At 64.8% G+C, this 18,436-nt stretch overlaps 1 protein-coding gene across 5 annotated transcripts in view; it reads right to left on the bottom strand.

Moving 5' to 3' along the window:
* Positions 1–6,065: 6,065 nt before the first annotated feature.
* DOK7 (docking protein 7) overlaps positions 6,066–18,436 on the bottom strand; it is a 33,585-nt gene continuing 21,214 nt past the window's right edge. For 2 of the 5 annotated variants that reach the window (XM_086407394.1, XM_086407395.1), the window contains exons 5-11: positions 16,370–16,489; positions 14,531–14,647; positions 13,051–13,730; positions 9,679–9,721; positions 6,934–7,062; positions 6,487–6,704; positions 6,066–6,393 (exon numbers count right to left, since the gene is read on the bottom strand). In XM_086407394.1, the coding sequence (XP_086263520.1) occupies positions 6,568–6,704; positions 6,934–7,062; positions 9,679–9,721; positions 13,051–13,730; positions 14,531–14,647; positions 16,370–16,489 (1,226 nt within the window). In that variant the 3' untranslated portion in view covers positions 6,066–6,393; positions 6,487–6,567. Of the gene's footprint in view, positions 6,394–6,486; positions 6,705–6,933; positions 7,063–9,678; positions 9,722–12,286; positions 13,731–14,530; positions 14,648–16,369; positions 16,490–18,436 lie in introns of those variants that run through there. The other 3 variants (XM_086407398.1, XM_086407399.1, XM_086407400.1) reach the window with 3 other exon arrangements.

Raw genomic sequence — 18,436 nt, 5'->3', positions numbered from 1 at the left:
CTCAGCCATGTCTGACTTGCCATCATCACTGGCACCCTGGGGGCAGACGCCCTGTTAGCTGGTCTTAGAAGGAAGGCCAGGGCAGCCGTCCCGGACCGTCGCAGCACCGGGAAGAGCAGGAGGGGGTCCTATGGCAGGAGGTCCCCCCTCCAGGTCACTGGGCCTGGCGCCTGTCCAGCCTCGGAGACCCACCCAGGCCCTCACATCGTGTCTGCCCCCGACTGCCCACTGCCATGTCCCTCCCAGCCGGGGCCAGGCTGCGGGCAGGGCTGGGGCCACTGCACTCAGCCATCTGAGGACAAAGGAGGACCTGTGCCTTCCAGGGTGGAGCCCAGGCGTCCAGAGTGCTTGGGTGCTTGGGTGGTAAGAGCCCCCAGCCACACGCTGAGGGCTGAGACCCCTCTGCAGGAACATCCTGGCCCTTGTGGGCTCACAGTGGGGGACAGAACAGGGTCCGCCCGGGACATGGACGCTAACGGGGACTCAGTTTACTGTCCGAGGAGCCGACAGCCTGGAGGCTGCTCCTGGCTCAGACGTGCCGGAGGAGCGACGGGCCCTCGCCGGTCTCTCGTTGGCCCTGGAGGGCATCGGTGAGGCGAAGGCCCTGCTCAGGGGCAGCGGCTGCTCTGTGCAGCTGTGGCTTCTCAACGATCATTTGGGGCAGACAGTGTTCATACAAGGCAAAGAACATGCCTGTGGCTCAGCGGGCTCCCCACGAATGCTGGGGACCCACACCAGCCCACCAAGTGCAGGGCCCCAGGGTCCCCCAGCACTCTTCTCTGAAGCAAGCCACTTAGGGTGTCCCCAAAACCTCCACGTTGGAACCTAACCTCCAAGGTGATGGCACCCGGAGGCGGGGCCTTGAGGTAATCAGGTCAGGAGGTGGGGTCCTCATGAAGGGTGTCGGTGCCTTTACAGGAGAGACCCCAGGGAGCACCCTTGTCTCCTCTAACGTGAGAACACGGTGAGGAAGAGGAGGCTGGCCCCACCAGACCTCCCCCAGCATAACCTGTCCTTCCAACCTCCAGAACCGGAAGTAAACAGTTAAGCCCCACCCCACCCCCGCCTGTGGTTTTCACAGTGGGCCTGCCTCAGCTCACGGTGACACTTCCTCCTCCCGACCCCCACCTCGCAGACCCGGGCCCTGGCCAAGGGTGCTTGTGTGTGAGCCCACAGAAGGCTGCCAGGCCGGGCCCATCCCCACGTCCAGCTCCTCACTTGCCTCCCTTGGGCTTGCCTCAGGTGCCTTAGCCCTGCCGATGGATACTTAGAACCAGACGTGGAACAACGGACTGGTTCCAAGTTGGGAAAGGAGTATGACAAGCCCTGCTTATTAACTTACATGCCAAGTACATCATGCAAAATGCTGGGCTGGATGAAGCACAAGCTGGAATCAAGATTGCCGGGAGAAATATCAATCACCTCAGATACGCAGATGGCACCACCCTTATGGCAGAAAGGGAAGAACTAAAGACCTTGATGAAAGTGAAAGCAGAGAGTGAAAAAGCTGGTGTAAAACTCAACATTCAAAAAACCAAGATCATGGCATCTGGTCTCATCATTTCATGGCAAATAGATGGGGAAACAGTGCAAACAGTGGCTGACTTTATTTTTCTGGGCTCCAAAAATCACTGTGGATGGTGATTGCAGCCATGAAATTAAAAGACGTTTATTCCTTGGAAGGAAAGTTATGACCAACATAGATAGCATATTCAAAAGCAGAGACATTACTTTGCCAACAAAGGTCCGTCTAGTCAAGGCTATGGTTTTTCCAATGGTCATGTATGGATGTGAGAGTTGGACCATAAAGAAAGCTGAACTTTCAATTCAAAAGAACTGATGGCTTTTGAACTGTGGTGCTGGAGAAGACTCTAGAGTCCCTTGGACTGCAAGGAGATCGAACCAGTCCATTGTAAAGGAAATCAGTCCTGAATATTCATTGCAAGGACTGATGCTGAAGCTGAAACTCCAACACTTTGGCCACCTGATGCGAAGAACTGACTCATTGGAAAAGACCCTGATGCTGGGCAAGATTGAAGGCGGGAGGAGAAGGGGATGACAGAGGATGAGATGGTTGGATGGCATCACCGACTTGACGGACATGAGTTTGAGTAAACTCAGGAGATAGTGGAGGACAGGGAAGGCTGGCGCGCTGCAGTCCTGGGGGTCACAAAGAGCCGGACACGACTGAGCGACTGAACAACGAGGGCACTACTGTAAAACACACAGATGAGTGGAACAGAGCCAAGGTCAGAAGCAAACCCCACTTACGTGGTCAGTTAACTTGTGACAGAGGAGCCAAGAATATACGATGGGGAAAGGATAGTCTCTTCGATAAACGGTGTTGGGAAAACTGGGCCACTGTCTCACACCAGGGCCGCTGGTGGTGAAGAACCCGCCTGCCAGTGCAGGAGACGGAAGAGACGTGGGTTTGATCCCTGAGTCGGGAAGATTCCCTGGAGGAGAGCATGGCAACCCACTCCAGTATTCTTGCCTGGAGACAAGAGGAGCCCGGTGGGTGACAGGCCACAAGGTCACAGAGTTGGACACGAATGAAGCAAGTCAGCACATATCTTACACCATGTATAAAAATTAATGGATTAAAGAATGTAAGACTGGAAACCATAAAACTCCTAAAAGAAAACCTAGGCAGTAAGCTCCCTGACATCGGTCTTGGTGATAATTTTTGGACCTGACACCAAAAGCAACAGTAAATAAGTGGGGCTACACCAAACCGAACTGCCCCTGCGCAGCAAGGGAGGCACGGGCAGAGGAAAGGCAGCCTGTGGGATGGGAGAAGAGCCCTGCAAACCACGTACCTGAGAAGGGTTAATACCCAAAATGTGTGAACTCTTATTACTCGGCAGCAAAAACAAAGCAACAAGAAAGACGCTCAACATCACTAACCACTCAGTGCAGTCTCAGTCGTGTCCCACTCTTTGCGACCCCATGAATTGCAGCACGCCAGGCCTCCCTGTCCATCACCAACTCCCAGAGTTCACTCAGACTCAGTCCATCAAGTCAGTGATGCCATCCAGCCATCTCATCCTCTGCCGTCCCCTTCTCCTCCTGCCCCCAATCCCTCCCAGCATCAGAGTCTTTTCCAATGAGTCAACTCTTCACATGAGGTGGCCAAAGTACTGGAGTTTCAACTTCAGCATCATTCCTTCCAAAGAAATCCCAGGGCTGATCTTCAGAATGGACTGGTTGGATCTCCTTGCAGTCCAAGGGACTCTTAAGAGTCTTCTCCAACACCACAGTTCAAAAGCATCAATTCTTCGGCACTCAGCCTTCTTCACAGTCCAACTCTCACATCCATACATGACCACAGGGAAAACCATAGCCTTGACTAGACGAACCTTTGTTGGCAAAGTAATGTCTCTGCTTTTGAATATGCTATCTAGGTTGGTCATAACTTTCCTTCCAAGGAGTAAGTGTCTTTTAATTGCCTGGCTGCAGTCACCATCTGCAGTGCTTTTGGAGCCCAGAAAAATTAAGTCTGACACTGTTTCATTAGGGAAATGCAAACCAAGACCACAGCGAGACATCACCTGGCACGGGTCACAGGCACTATTACTAGAAAGATGACAGGGTTTCCCTGGCAGCTCAGGGGCAAAGAATCCGCCTGCCAATGCAGGAGACGGGTTCCATCCCTGGTCTGGGAAGATCCCACATGCCACGGAGCAACTAAGCCCAACAGCCACAACTCCTGAGCCCCCAGCCGCGACTACAGAAACCTGCGCTCCCGGGAGACATGCTGAGCAACGAGAGAAGCCGCTGCAGTGAGAACTCCAGGCGCCACAAGTAGAGGGCAGCCCCTCCAGAGAGAAGTCCCTGCAGCAATGGACCCAGCGCAGCCGAAACATAAAAGTAAAATGATATAAAAGACAACAGATACCAAAGGTCGGCAAGGATGTGGAAAAAGGCGGCCCTTACGCACTGCCGTAGGTGGGTGCAGCCTCCAGAGTGAAAGCTCTCAGTCATGTCCGGCTCTTTGCAACCATGCTGTCCAGGGGATTCTCCAGGCCAGAACACTGGAGTGGGTTGCCTTTCCCTTTTCCAGGGGATCTTCTCAACCCAGGGATCGAACCCAGGTCTCGTGCATTGCAGGTGGATTCTTTACCAGCTGAGCCACAAGGGAAGCTTATTCCTAAGTGGAATATTACTTGGCCGTTAAGAAATGAAACCCTGCCATTTGTGACAACTTGGATTACCTAAGAGGGCACTAGGACAGAGAAAGCCAGATGTATGGTCTCACATATACGTTCAACCTAAAAAGAAAAAACTGAACGGGTGGAACAGATGAACATGGTTGCCAGAGATGGAGGACGGGGAGTGGATGATGACGCAGAGGGAGTCAAAAGGCTCCCGGTTACAAACCAGGCCACGGGGGCAGCACCCAGCACGCGGCTCTAGGCAGCGATGCTGTAAGAAAAAAAAAATCCTGAAACTTGTAAGGTGACTAGACTTACTGTGGTGCTCATTTCACAATATATACAAATATAGAACCGTAATGCTGTACATCTAAAACTAATATAATTTGTCAATTATACCTCAACAAAAAACATTAAGCCTTCCGGTCTGACACTGATATTCCAGAATTAGGGTGCTAAGCCCTTCCCGGCCCAGGAGGCCCCCAGGCTGCAGGGCACCCCTCCGCCGGCTCTGTGTCCAGCACCCTGCGGGGTCTCCCTGAGGGCTGGGGGCGCGACAGGACAGGAGTGGGGCGGGCAGTGACGGGGCTGCCCGCGGGGGCCAGGCCAGTGCTCCTCTGTTGGCAAAGTCGAGGCACCCTTCTCAGGCCTCATTCAGGTTCAGGGCTCCCGAGACCTTTCACAGCCACAGTGGCCCGCATGCCTCAACCCTGGTGGCTGCAACAGTTTTGCCGAGGTGACCCCAACGGACTTAGCCACCACCAGCCACCCTTCACGGCTCTGCAGGAAGGGCAGGCATTTGTTTAGTTCCCACTTGGCTCCGTGTGGCTTAGCCCCCGCACCCCAGAGCCTCGCTGGCCAGAGGGTGGCTGTCACGTGTCAGGACAAACCCCTGCCTGCCCCTGGTATTCTGATTCCTGGCTCCTCAACTGCCCCTCCAAGGTGCCTGTGGCCAGGCCTGGAAGACCCCCATAGGGAACTGCTCAGCTTCCCATGGCCACGTGCCTCCAGGCAGGTGCTGCCCAGGAGACCCCCGGCCACCCATGGGGCAGAGGGCCAAGGGGGTGCAGGGGCCCTTCCTGGGTGCCCCCACATCCTGGGTCAGCATCACGAAGCCACGGTGGGCTCCTCTTATTCCAACAACAGGAGAACCCAGACGCCAGCCACCCGAGGCCACGGGTAACACCTGGACCCTGACTGCCTGTCCCCATGCTGCAGCGTGTGGCCCGCCCAGACCCCAACCCCCAGCTGAGGGGCCCCAACACAGCAGGAGCCCCAGACTGGGTGCTTGGCCACACTTTTCCCCCACTTGCAAAGACAGAAGCTTGCTCCCCCTGGAGTGCTGTCCATGGTCTGTGAGACTCTGACCTGCGTGTGGAGCGGCCCCGGGGCCTTTGCATCTCACTGGGGGCGCCTGCTGGCTCAGGCTTGGTGGGGGAGGGGAGCTACATCAACCCTGGCCACATCAACCTGAGGGACCCTCCCCCAAGAGGCAGAGCACGTGGCGGGTGTCCCACAGGCTTCCCATGGTCAGACTAACCGAGGCCTGCTGGGGACTGGGTGGGATCACGGCAGGAGGCAGTAGGCATGGGTCTGCGGGGGGCGGGGTTGGGGGGGTGGTTGGAGCCCCCGCCAGGCAGAAGAGCCCTATCACATCTCTGAGACCAGGGTGGGTGGGTCCGGCCCAGCAAGGAGGACAAAAAGCCCACCACCAACTCCAGGAACTTTCCAGCACCCAGACCACCCGCACTGGCCAGGGGAGCCAGGACCACCCCTCCTGCCCACTGAGTCATGGACACACCGGTCAACCCCCAAGGCCACGGGAAACCCCCGCCCGCCGGCCAGGGGTCTGTCCTGTGCCCCCAGAGGGATACAGCAGGAGCCCGGGCGCTCAGGAAATAACTGGCCATGTTGACAATGGAACATAAGAGATTTTAAAGATCTAAACCGTTTACAGGACTAACTCAGTGGGTCCCAGGAGGCCGACAGTCGCCGAAGGGCCCAAGGGCCACGCCCTCCAGGCGCAAGGCAGTGCTGACGGGACGGGAGGTGGGGCCCTGCAGATGGACGCCCCACACCCCCGTCGGGGCTGGAGACGAGGGTCCTCGTCACTGGGCCGCTGCCTCCAGGGAAGGTTGCGGGCAGGTCACATCCCAGGGCCAGAAACTGCTAGCCAGACGCTGCCTCGGGTCCACCGCAGCCGCTGCGGACACCTGTCCAGGCGGCACCTCCCGCCGGCCTGGGGGCCAGAGCAGGCGTCAGAGGGGCAACCAGAGCCGTCCGTCCACCCGCCGCCGCCCCCCACCCCCCGGGCCCGGGGAAGCGCGCCCACCCTCGGTTCCGAGCCCGACCGCCGCGATGGCGCGGGGCCGCTCCCTCCGCCGTCCAGGCGCGTCGCCGTGGTCCGGCCGCCTCACCGCGGGGCCGCCTTCGGCCTCTGCTCTGGCGCAGGCAGCCGCTCCTCCCGGGCCTGCGCGTGCTGGGCCCCCGCCCTGTGCGCCGCCTCGGTGGCTGCGACGTCAATCAGCGCGTAGCGGGAGGCGCCGGCCCCTGCAAGTACACGGGGTGAGCGCGGCCGGGCCGAGCCCCCCGGACCCCAGACCTCCTGGACCCCAGGCCCCAGACCCCTGGACGCCCGGCCCCCAGCCTCCCAAACCCCGGACCCCCAGAACCCCTGGACCCTCGGGACTCCCGAATCCCGGACCCCCAGACCCACGGAGGCCCTGGCCCCTCAGACCCCTCGGATCCCCGGGGGTCAGCCCCTCGCCTGCACACCCACCTCGCACACCTGCGCCCGCCTCCGGCAGCTGCAGGCCCAGGTAGTGAAGCCGCTGGGCAGGGCAGGGGCTGGTGGGCACATTCACGTAGGTGGGCGTCTCCCCGCACGGCCTCCCAGGACCCCGCGCTCCTGTGGGGACAGCAGCCATCAGTCCCCAGGCGGTGACCCCCTAGACGGTCCAGAAAAGAGCTCCCCACCGCTGCCCACCCCTCTGGCGCCTCACCTCCACCTCTCCACGGCTTCCCCGACTCCCCCCATCTTCCCGACCACCTTTGCCCACCCCACCCAGGTTTCTCCCTGCCCCGCCTACACACACACAGCGGGCACCCAGGGGTGGCCCCGATGGCCCCACTGAGCCCAAGCGACCACACTTCTGTCTTCAGCCCCTGGCCACCCAACCGTCCAGCGTCTCTCCCCACCACTTGCTCCTGGGCTCCCCAGTGCCCAATCCCCTCCCAGGCCGCCGCCTTTCCCTGCTGACAACCCCCAGCCCTCCCCCTCTCAGCTGTCCTCCTGGGTCACCCCACCTGTGTCAGGGACCCTCTCTGGGCCAGTGAGTCCTTCCCTGAGCCCAGGCCCACCCACACTTTCAGTCACAGTGACACCTCCTCCAGGATGGCCCCCGGGCACTTCAAGTCCCTTCCCCCATCAAAGAAACTGCTCCCAGCTGGCCCTCATTGGGGTCCAGGGTCCTGGCTGTCTGCGGCGTCCACCGGAGGCGTGGCCAGGTCAGGGGGTGGCCCTGCTCTGCGGGGCAGCTGGCTGAGCGCCTTCGTCAGGCAGAGGATGGGAGTGAGTCCAAGCCCCAGACGTCTCAGCTCTGAGGCAGGGCTCAGAGCTCAGGGCTCTCTGTGAATCCACTGTGTCTGTAGCACAGAGCCCATCACCCCATCGCCCCCGAGAAGGAGACGTCCTCCCCGAGGCCCAGCGGGCAGAGAAAGAGCCTTGGTGGGTGGCACTGGGCAGGGCCCTCTGCACCCCCCCGCCCAGGGCGGCAGGGAAGAACCTGGCCTTGCCAAGCTCACGCTGGCTACAAGCTCCCACCCAATACACCCAAACAGCAAGGCAGGACCCCACTCTGGCCAGGCTTGGGTGGGCACTGACCCACAGAGGGGTAGACGCAGACCCTCGCCCGTGTAACCCAAGATAACAGGCAGAGTCGCCTCGGGGAGGCTCTTAGACCAAGGGGCCCAGGGGAAATCTGGGCAGACTGCCTGGAGAAGGCGGCATGTGCCAAGGGATGAAGTTGGGGGGTGTAGGGGGTGGCAAAGGCCTGGCTAGAGTGAGGAGAGCCCTTGGGGTCTGAGATGGGGTCTGAGGGGAGTCTGGGAAGGAGGCCCAGCTCCTGAAAGCCAAGGGGAGGGCTGGGGTTTGACCTGAGGCCTGGGGGACAAGCTCCCTGTTACTCAGCGGCTGGCCTTAGGTCTGGGTCCACGGTGGGCGCAGGAGCGGGAAGGGAGGGCTGTGGCAGCCCAGAGAGGCTGGTCTGCCTCGCCCCGGCCGCCTGCATGGGGTGAGGGTGCCCCCCGGAGGCCACCACCTGCCCTGGCTCCGCCAGACTCCCCTTGGCCTCCTGTCTCCCTCCCTGAGCCTTCCCTCTGAGCATCTCGCCAGCATCTCCGAAGCCGCTCCGAGTCCTCTCCGGGCCAACCAGAGATGGAGCGGGGCTGCCCTGGCTTCTCCCTGGCCGTGCAGCAGGCCCGGCCAGACCACCCTGAGCGTCTCCTCCCCGGCCTGGGTCCGATTGTCTTCTGCTGCCCCCCAGCCCCCTGCCCAGAGGAGAGCTTCCTCGCCCCCCAGCAGATCCTGATGCCGCTCCCAGGAGCACACCCTGTGCTGGGGGCAAGGGGCAGGGGGCAGCATGCAGAACCCTGCTCCGTGTCATCGGAGGATGGTCCTGAGAGCCCCATCCTGACCGGGGGATCCCCACGCCGCCTCGCATGGGGCTCCCCCATGGCCGCTCTCTGACCCTGCATGTCCATGACCTTGACCCTCCCCTCCTGCCCCCTCCACTGCAGGCGGGCCTGAGCCCTGCTTGGCCTACAGGGGCCAACCCCAAACAGGGGGCACACCCCCTGAAGAGGAGAGGGAAAGACCTAAGCTTGTAAGGACCCCGCCCCCAGGCTGGAGGTGGCCTCTATGAACCAAGAGGACCAAGCACAGAGTGGACCCCCCCAGCCGTGCCAGGCCAACCGCCCCCACCCGCGGCCCCTCCCACGCGCCCAGGCCTTCCCAGCCCAGAGCCAGCTCTGTCCAGCTGTCCCCGTGTACTGGGATGTCCCCCTAACTCCCTGCCTGGGCCCCCTCCCACCACGCTCCCCTGGGCCATCATCACCTCCATTCTCTATCCCCCAGGGGACAGGCTCCCTCTTAAAGGTTGGGGCTCCAGGCCAGCTCTGGACCCGCCCGCCTGCCCACACACCCTCCACGGCAGGCTGGACATACTCGGCCACCTTGACCCCAACCGCTGCCTGGTGCCCCCCAGCTTCAGCCAGGGCCCACCCAGCCATGGGCTGCTGTTGGGCTGTCTACCATCCCGCTCACTGTCCGCCGTCCCCCCTCCCACCGTCCCCCTCTCCCGCCGTCCCCTCACTGTCTGCCGTCCCCCTCTCCCACCGTCCCCCTCTCCTGCTATCCCCCAATGTCCCATCTGGCAGACACTCTGGCTGGGCCGTGACCACGGCCACTGTGACCACACATCCCTTCCCCAGGCTGATGGGCGCCGGTGCCCAGGCTGAGGCCTACCTGTGTGCGTCACCAGGAGCCCGGGGGGCGTGGCAGCAGCTGCCTAGACCAAGGAGACACATGTCAGCCGTCCGCCCAGCCCCACCCCGGGCAGAGGTCGGGCTCCTTGGGTCCACCCCCTCTCAGGGCCCCACACGCCTGCCCTGACACGCACACAGCCCATGTGGGGCGACGCGGTGGCACCTCGGGGCCCTGGACGTGGCCCGCAGCCGCGCCGTGCCACACGCTCACAGCAGGTGTGTAGTCAGCTGAGGTGCTCAGGGGCTTGTCACGCCACCCCTGAGCACTGCCCACCTGCTCTAAGCAGAGCACCCTGGGTGAGCCACTCCTGGGGGCCCTGTGAGATAAGTCAAGGCCCCCAGACTGCAGGGCGGCCACTCTGGGGCGTCTGATTGGAGGCGCACATGGGCCGGAGGAGGAAGGTGGTTTGGAGACCTCAGAGCCGGGGGCTGAGCGGGTGGGGCGGAGGCGGCCCACCGTGGGCGCGGTCACTCTGCCTGGGGCTCCGCTTCGCACACCCAGGAGGAGATGGGCCCCCGCAGGGCTGGACCCAGCACCCCGGCGCGGCTGAGGGCACAGACTGGCAGTGGGGCCTCCCGGGGGGCCGTGAGCTGGAACGGGTGCAGAAGCCGACCCGCTATTCAAGGGGGCAAAGGTGCTGCCCACACTCAGGACGCAGCACCCCAGCCCCGGCCCCAGGCCGGCTCCTGTTGGGAGCCCCGACCCGCCACCTGTGAAGAGGCCCCGGCAGGCTCCGGGACTCGGAGAGGGTGTGTCTGACCCCCGAGACCCAGGATGAGAGCCGGCTGCCCTCGGGGGTCTGGGAGCCCCCCCACAGTGGCGCCTGCTTCCCGGGGCACAGCCTGCAGCCCCGACGGTGCAGCCAGGTGCTGGTGGGGCGCGAGAGCAGCCCCTCCTGTCCGCCCTCCCTGGGGGCCGGGACCAGGTGGGGGCAGGCGGGCACACGTGGCCCGTGGGGTGCGGGGGGCTCTCTGGTGGCCCCGGGGGCGGGGGCGAGGAGCACGAGGCCCAGGGACCCAGGCCCATCCTACAGCCTCACGCTAGACTCCCCCTGGGAACGGGGGCGGGGGCATGTCTTTGTCACCCGCCCCATGGGCTCAGAGATGAGCACAGGTGAGCTGGAAGCCTTGTGGTGGGGAGGCGCTGTCCTGGGGCCCACCCAGCCCCACCAGGCGAGACGCCCCCCGCCCTCACCGGTCCCCTGGGCCACGCTGGGCTCAGGGGAGACCGAGATGCGGCCACCGTGGGGGCCGGGCCTCCTCCGGAGCCTCCCCAAAGGGCCTCCGTAGTCAGGGGCCACCGCCATGAAGGGCCCTGCCTCCCGCAGCCCAGGGCCCCCACTGGAAGGCCTGGGCCACCCGCTCCACCCCGGCCTGGGTCCCCCACTGAGCACTGCCCACAGTCCACCCCGCCTGCCTCGCCCCCGAGACCGCCCTTCCCCGAAGTCCCAGCCATCAGCCTCAGACGAGGAGCCCAGAGCTCACAGCCAGGACGCCCTCGCGGGGCAGGGGGCCAGCAGAAGGGAGGCCCAGCTTCCAGCCTTCCCGGCTTCCTGGCAGTTCCCTGGGCCGCCAGGGCCTCCGCCGGCTCTGCTGGAGGGGCGGCCCGGTGGGACCGAGCCTGGACGCCCCCCACCCACGGCTCCGGCCGCTCCCAGCACCTCGCTCTTTGGCAGCAAGGCCGGCGGGCCCGCTAGGGGGAAATGGAAGCGGTGTGTGTGGTGAAGACTCCCACGGAAAAGCTCCCACTAGACGCGTTGTCTCGCCAGTCCCTGGCCCCCCAGACCAGCAGCACTGCCATCCCATGTACGGGGCAGGGGGCTCCAACGGGAGAGATCCCCCAGCCTGCCTTTCCCACTGCAGTCCTGCAGGGGCCGGGTCAGAGGCTGCTCTCAGCACTCCCAGGAAACCTGGGACCCGGGTCCCCACCAAGCAGTGACCAAGGCTGAGACGTGGCCCCCCAGGACATGCAGGGAGCCTGTGATGGGGGAGTCCCGGCTGCTCTGCCGCCCACACGGGGCAGACTGGGGACCGGGGTGCTTCAGGCTCAGAGCCAGGACTCTCGCTGACCCAGAAGGTGGGGGGGTCCACCCTCTCTGGACGCAGGGAGCCACCTGCCTGAGCCCGAGCGGACCACTGAGGACTGCGCTGTGGTCTCCAGTGAGCGCGCGCAGACACGGGCACACGTGCGCACACCTGGCACACACGCATCACACACATCACCTGGACATGCAACACGTGCACACAGGGCACACGCCACGTGCAACTGCATGCATGTGTACACGCATGTGCACGCCACATGCCACGCTTGCGTACACGCCTCATACACAGTGCACGCGCATGCACACGTCACACGCGGACACACACCACACACGCATGCGCGGGCTCTGGGGGCTGGCCGAGGCCACTCTCCTGGTTCATGCTTCTGGCGTGTTCAGGCTTAAGGCCGACCAGACAGGCAGGGCCTTGTGCAGCTGCGACCCGCGGGCCAAAGGAGGCCCCTGGATTTCAGAGACAGCGAAAGGCCCCAAGCGGCAGGGCTGGGGCAGGAGGTGAAGAGAGCCGGCCACACGGAAAAGGACACGACGGTAAGAAAAAACAATTTTATTTCCAGTCTAAGAAGGTCTTACAAACGGTGTCAGGTTTTAAAAATGTGAAAAGAGCAACAAACAGTCTTCAGCCAACACTGAAGGTACAAAGCGGAACATTTACAGGTGAGCTGAGCGCGGGATGCCCGCCGGCCGGAGCCCAGATGAGCGGCCACGGGCCTCGCCTTCCACGGGGGCGTCCGGAACCAACCGCGGCGCCAAGGGACACAGCAGGCCACGCAGCCAAAGTCCATGCAGGTGAGCAGGCCGCCCCTGAGGGCGCACGCGGTGCCTGGGGCCCCAGAACGGGAATGGACAGCCCCACCCTGCACCTTGTGGTCCTGACCACCGACCTCCAGCTCGGCCAGGAGTGGGAGTGGGGGGGGTGGTCCTGAGGCTTCTGACACATGAGCCCGACCCTGCCCTTCCCCGCCCACAAGAGGCCGCTGTGAGTGAGCCACAGAGGTGCCAGGGTCCCGAGAGCAGACCCCCACCAGCCAGCAGGCCCCCTGAGCCTCGGGGTCCTGTTCAAAGGTTGGGACACCTGCGGGCGCAACTTCAGCCAGGAGGCGCGAGGGCCAGGCAGGTGGAGGCCCCTGGGACGCACGTTGAGGGGCACAGGGAGGTCCTCGGGTTCTGCCTCCCTGAACCTGCCCAGGAAACAGCCCTCCCTGCAGGCTGGGCCCCCACCCTCAGCCCGGGCCCGGCCTACCAAGCCCAGCGCCCACCCCGGGCCACCACCACCCTCAGGGAGGGGGCTTTACCTTCAGTCCTCCGCAGATGGGACACGCGGAAAAGAGCGCAGGAGGGGGCCCGGCGTGGGGGGCGCCGGCTTCCCAGGACTCGCCGGCCCCTGCCGCTGCCTCTGGCGCCGGTCCCCGCCGTCTCTCACCAGGCCAGCCAGCGGTAAACCCCGAGTCCCGGGCGGTGCCCGCCTCGGGGCTGCCCGGTGCAACGGGGGGCTGGTCCCGGGGCGCCTGGCGCAGGCTGCGGGGCGTGTCGTAGTGCGGCCGTGGGGCGGCGGGCACCTGGTACTCAGACACCCCGGGCGGGCAGGCGCACAGGCCAGGCTCCGGGGCCCCAGCCGCCGGCAGGCTGAGTAGGGAGCCGAGCTCGTCGCCGGCCCGCCACACGTCCAGGCTGCTGCCCGCGCATGACGAGAAGCTGCCCGAGTAGGAGGAGTGGCTGCCCGTGGCGATGCCGCTGTCCGAGGAGCTCTGGCGGCCAACCTCCTGCAGCTGCCGTGGCCGCAGCGGCTTTGGGGCGGGCCTGGCGGTGCCCGGCGTGGCTTCCCCAGGGGCCTGGGCGGCGGCCAGCCCAGGGCCCTCCTGCGATGTGCTGGCCGAAGACGAGGACGGCTCTGGCCACGGCGTGAGCCGGCTGCTGGCGCTGACGTCCGAGTGACTGGCCTCTGATGATGAGCTGGACACGCTGCGGTCGTCCCCTGGGTGGGAGAGCCCGGGGCTGAGGCTGCAGAGGGGCTCAGCCACTCAGGTGGGCGGGGGGTGGGGGAACCTGGGTGGGAGGCTGACGCCCGGCCCCTGAGGCCCCCCGCCCTGCGGAGGGCTTGCGCTCATCACGCTGGGACAGCTCACACATCCCCTCCCCAGACTCTGCCCCCAAGGGTCTGCCCCCCAGGACGGCCCCCTCTCCACGTCAACGCTCTCCCAACTGTTGCCCTGGGAACCAGACGTGAGCCCCCTTCTCTAAGGAGACGGCAGCCCCGGGCACACCTGAGATCCCCTGCTAAGGGGCCTGGACGGGCCGCTGTCCCCAGCGTGCACCCGTAGGGCTGTCGAGGACAGAGAACCTGCAGGGCTCTTCTGCTCTGGCCCAGGAGACCCCGGTGCCGCCCCTCCTCTGGAGAGCTGCAGGGCCCCCTCAAGGGTCGTCAGCCCCTTCTGTCCCTCTCCCCATGAACCACAGCAGCGGGGGCGGGGTGGGGGGGCTCTGCTCCCAGCAGCTGACACCTCGGGTCCCCGCTCTGGGCACAGATGGTGCAGCCATGCTCGGTGTCGCGGGTGGGTGGGAAAGAATTCAAGCCCAGCCCGCCAGCCGACTCCGCGGCAGCACCACAGCCCAGTCGGCATCCAGGCTGGAGCTGGGTGAGTGTGGCCCCTTTGTGAGCGGGGCAGAGGGGTGGACAGGAGCTGGGGTAGGGGGGCAGGAAGGGCAGCTTAAAGGAGCGGCCCCAGCCCCAGGGCCGCCAGACCTCCCCCGACCTCAGCCGGGTCACTGCACTACCTCCACTGCCCGGCCGGCCGGAGTGAGAGAGGAGGCTGAGCCGCTTCTCCAGCTGCAGGGCTTCCAGGGCCTCCTGCGCCACCCTTTCCTCCAGGGCGGGGCCCCCAGGGCTCGGGTCTGCAGCAGAGCAGGGTGTCAGTGAGGACGCGGCCCCAGGCCTGAACAGGCAGCGTCCTCCCCATGACCCCAATGCCGTTGATGCCCTGAGGACCCTGGTCCAGCCCCAACATCAGGACAGAGCCCCTAGGAGCCCCTTGCCATGCCTGCACACCAGCCACTGGAGCCCAAGATCAGGGTACCCCAAACATCCCCATGCAGGTGCCCCGGCCACCATCCTGTGTTTTGGGCCCAAGGAAAGGACAGTCCCTCAACCACCAGCCGATAGCCCTGGCCCAAAGCGGACAGTCCCTCCAGGGGGGCGGTCAGGACGCCAGGACACCCTCCTGCGGCTGGCGGGTCTGCAAGACGCTAGCGCTGGACGACTCGCGGCCCCACCCCTCGCCCTCCCTGAGCCTGGCATCCGCGTCTGCACCCCAGTCACGATAGGGCCCAGGTAGGAACGCACAGGACACGTGCTCAGGGCAGGGGAGCCTCGGAACTCTAATCTCTCCCTTCCTCCTCGCAGCTCTGTCTGTCTGAGGCAGGCCCTGCCTCCGGGCCTTGGTGTCTGCACGGCCCCGGGCGAGCTGCTGTCGGCTGGAGGAGACACTCCAAGATCCCCGAGGGTTAAGGCTGCACACCCAGTGGAGGCCGCATCTCAAGAGTCCCTGACGATCACGGGCCTCGGTGGGATGCCAGCCAGGCTCAGAGGGCAGAGCCCCACCAGCTCCGTCCACACTCCATGTGTCCACCCCTGCTCTGCCCACACCCTCCCCATCCATGCCACCCACACCCACCTGTGGCTGCAAGGCAGGAAGGTGCCAGCAGAGGGCACAGCCGTGCCACCCAGCAGAGCCTGGGCAGCGGGGCTCTGGTCCCAGGAGCCCCGTCCCTGCAGCTCATCTCCCCGCCTCCCCCCAGCTCACTGCAGGGGTTGGGGGCCCAGGGGCCGAGGTAGAGAAAGGGGGGACCTAGCACAGCCCCAGCCTCCCGAGAAGGCCCACCTGACCCCTGTCCAGCTGCGGGGCTCAGGCAAGGAGGCCACAGCTGGGAGCTCAGTGACTAGCTGCTGCCCGACGCAGGCCTTGGTCTCCCACCTGGACCAGGGACAAGCGCCCCTCACGGGGGCCAGGGCAGCAGCGGCAGTCCTGGGTACCACCGCCCAGAGGGCCTCGGTCCCAGGGAGCGGCGATGCCCAGGGCCCCTTTGTCCCTCCCAGGGCGGCTGTCCCCGAGCTGGTGGGAGGGACAGAGCTCACCCGGTGTGAGGAAGTGCCCGGCTAGCATGCCCTCCGGGGGCCGGCAGCATTCCCGGCCCAGGACTCTTGAATAAGAGGGGCGCCCCGCCCACGCCAGGGAAGCGGGGAGAAAGCCAGGCCAGCTCAGTGCGGCGGCCCCTGCCCCCACCACCCCGACGTGTGGACACTGAGACCCCACCTCACAAGGCGGCCTCCAGCCCAAACACCGGCTCAGCTGGGGCCAGAGACCTGACCCCAGCCACCTGGGGCAAGGCTCCCAGCCAGGTCTGGGAGGCAGGCCCCGCTCAGAAGGTCTCAGCAGGGCGCTTCCAGGCTGTGGTCTCATGCTGGTCCCCGAAGCCACGGCCTCTGAGCGTCTTGTGGAGGAGGGGCTGTGCAGGTGTGAGCGCCCCCCACCCTGGGAGCCCAGTGGGGGGTCACAGCAGCAGCACCCCCAACCCTCCTGCCAGGCCAGGCGCCCCCTCCACCCACCATGCACTCACCTGGGAGAACCGGCCGCAACCCGAAGGGGCCCTTGGTGGGGGAGATGCCTCGGACGATGCAGTCGAACAGGAAGCTGATCTGGTCTCCCTCGGTGGAAGACAGGAAGAAGACCCCAGCCCCTGCACAGGGAGGATGGACGCCACTGTCAGCCTCTCCCAGGGCTTTGGTGGCGTGGGACCCCCCGAGGTGGGCGTGGGATGCCAGGTGGAGGCTGCCACAGAAGCCAAGCAAACCCGCGAGCCTCCCCAACCCCTGCACCAGGGCGATGTGAGCCTCTTCCCCGCCTGAGGAAAACGTACAACTCGCCCAGGAGGCTGCGGCACACGCAGCTCTCCCAGGCCTGCGGGCACCAGGCTGGGCTGAGCAGCCTGGGTGGGGTGGGGGAGGGTGTCCTGCCCACTGGTCCCCGGCCGTCAGCCGTCTCCGGACTCCCAGGCCAGCGTGAGGAGCCGGGTGACTTCTGAAGGATGAGGGCCATGGCGGAGGGTGGCCGGAGGCCGAGGGGGGCGTCCTGCCTGCACAGAGCGCCCGGCAGCCCCTCCCCACGGCCCGCGCTCCTCTGGGGCGGGCGGGTGCACCCCCGAGGAGGCAGCTGTGGGGCCCGGCTTCCTTGTCTGGGGCTGTGCTGAGAGGCCTGGCCCCCTCTGAGGCCTCTCCTCTTCCTGGGCATGTCCTCAGGGTGGGGGGCCCTGGAGCACCCCCACCCCGGCACTCTCACCCACAGAGAGGGTCCAGGGAACACTCATATCTTGAGATAAAGGAAGGTCACTGTGGCTCACGCAGAAGTCAACTTGAATTTGATGCTAACTGAAGCCGCCTGTTTGCAGCTTGTCAAACATACACTGTACATCTGCTTTGATCATAAAAAAGGGCATCCTGACCAGACGTAAAGAACGTCCGTGTTAAAAAGGACAGTACTGGCCCTCCGTCCAGGGTGAGATCCCTCCCCAGGTGCCAAGGCCACGCTGACTCACTGCGCATGGGCCGGTCGTTCTTTTGGGGGGAAGAGGAACCGTGAAAACATGGAACCCTGACTTCTTTAACGTTCTTTGTTCTGACGAGATAAACTCCAATAAAGCCACTGAAAACCCCTGCTTCTGCAGAGCCGTTTGGCCAGCAGGCTTACGGGTCAGTCCTCGGGTGGGGCTCAAACAAAAGTCTTCTTTGTTCTCGTGACTGAAGTTTTGTTGATCACAGTTGTTGACGGATGGGGAGGCTGGCTAGGATCCTAGCCCCCGGGAGCGGGGCAGGGGAGGGCTGGGGAGGAGGAGGGGGCGCCTGGGCCTGCAGGGAGCCTGGATGAAGAACGGCAGCGGGGAGCCCGCCAGCGTGAATGGAGTCCCACGGCCTCGTGAATGGGGACGCCAGGTCCCGCGGGCCGCACGCCTGGGCATGGTGTCACCGCCCAAGAATCCCTCGTGCCTCGCTGCCATCTGCCCAAAGAAAGGCCAGCCCCCCGCGCGGAGGAGGAGGGCACTCGGGGTGGGGCGGGCGGGCCAGGGAAGCGGCACAGTGAAGCCAGCCTGGTGACGCTCGCCTGCCCCGGATTCCATGGCCCCGGGCCAGCCCCACACGTGGCAATGCTGCTGTGCCCCAGGGCGGCCCCCCAGGGCCCTAGCTGGTGACACGCCTGCTGGAGAGACAGGAAACAGAGGCCCCTGGGGGCGGGGCATGCCTGGGCACCACGGAGCCCCGACCTTAAGCAGAGTGAGGGCACCCCCCTCCCGCCCACGGGGCCCCCTCTAGGGCCCCCTGCGGCTTGCTGCCTACAGGGCTGGGCGGGGTCTCTCTCTCCTGGCCCCGGGGGAGGGGGGGGTGGTGCTGACCAAGAACTCAAGCCGGGACCTTGGCCGACAGTGGGCGGACAGGGAGGAGGCCCTGTCCCGGCCGCCCCGCTCAGCTGGGGCCAGGCCTCTAATCCCGAGCTTACGGTCAGCTGGCAGCGGCGGTGGCACAGCCAGTCCCCCGACTATAAAAAACTGCATCACAGGAGAGAGCGGAGCCGGCGGCATTCCAAGGGCGTCTGCGGGCTCCTGCTCCCGCACCGGCCGCCACCCCACCTCCTT

This window comes from Bos grunniens, chromosome 6 (assembly GCF_055505025.1).
Source record: "Bos grunniens cultivar Pamir isolate PY7600 chromosome 6, Bosgru_T2T1.0, whole genome shotgun sequence".
Taxonomy (NCBI): Eukaryota; Metazoa; Chordata; class Mammalia; order Artiodactyla; family Bovidae; genus Bos; species Bos grunniens.
This window is presented reverse-complemented; position numbering and strand designations above follow the sequence as displayed.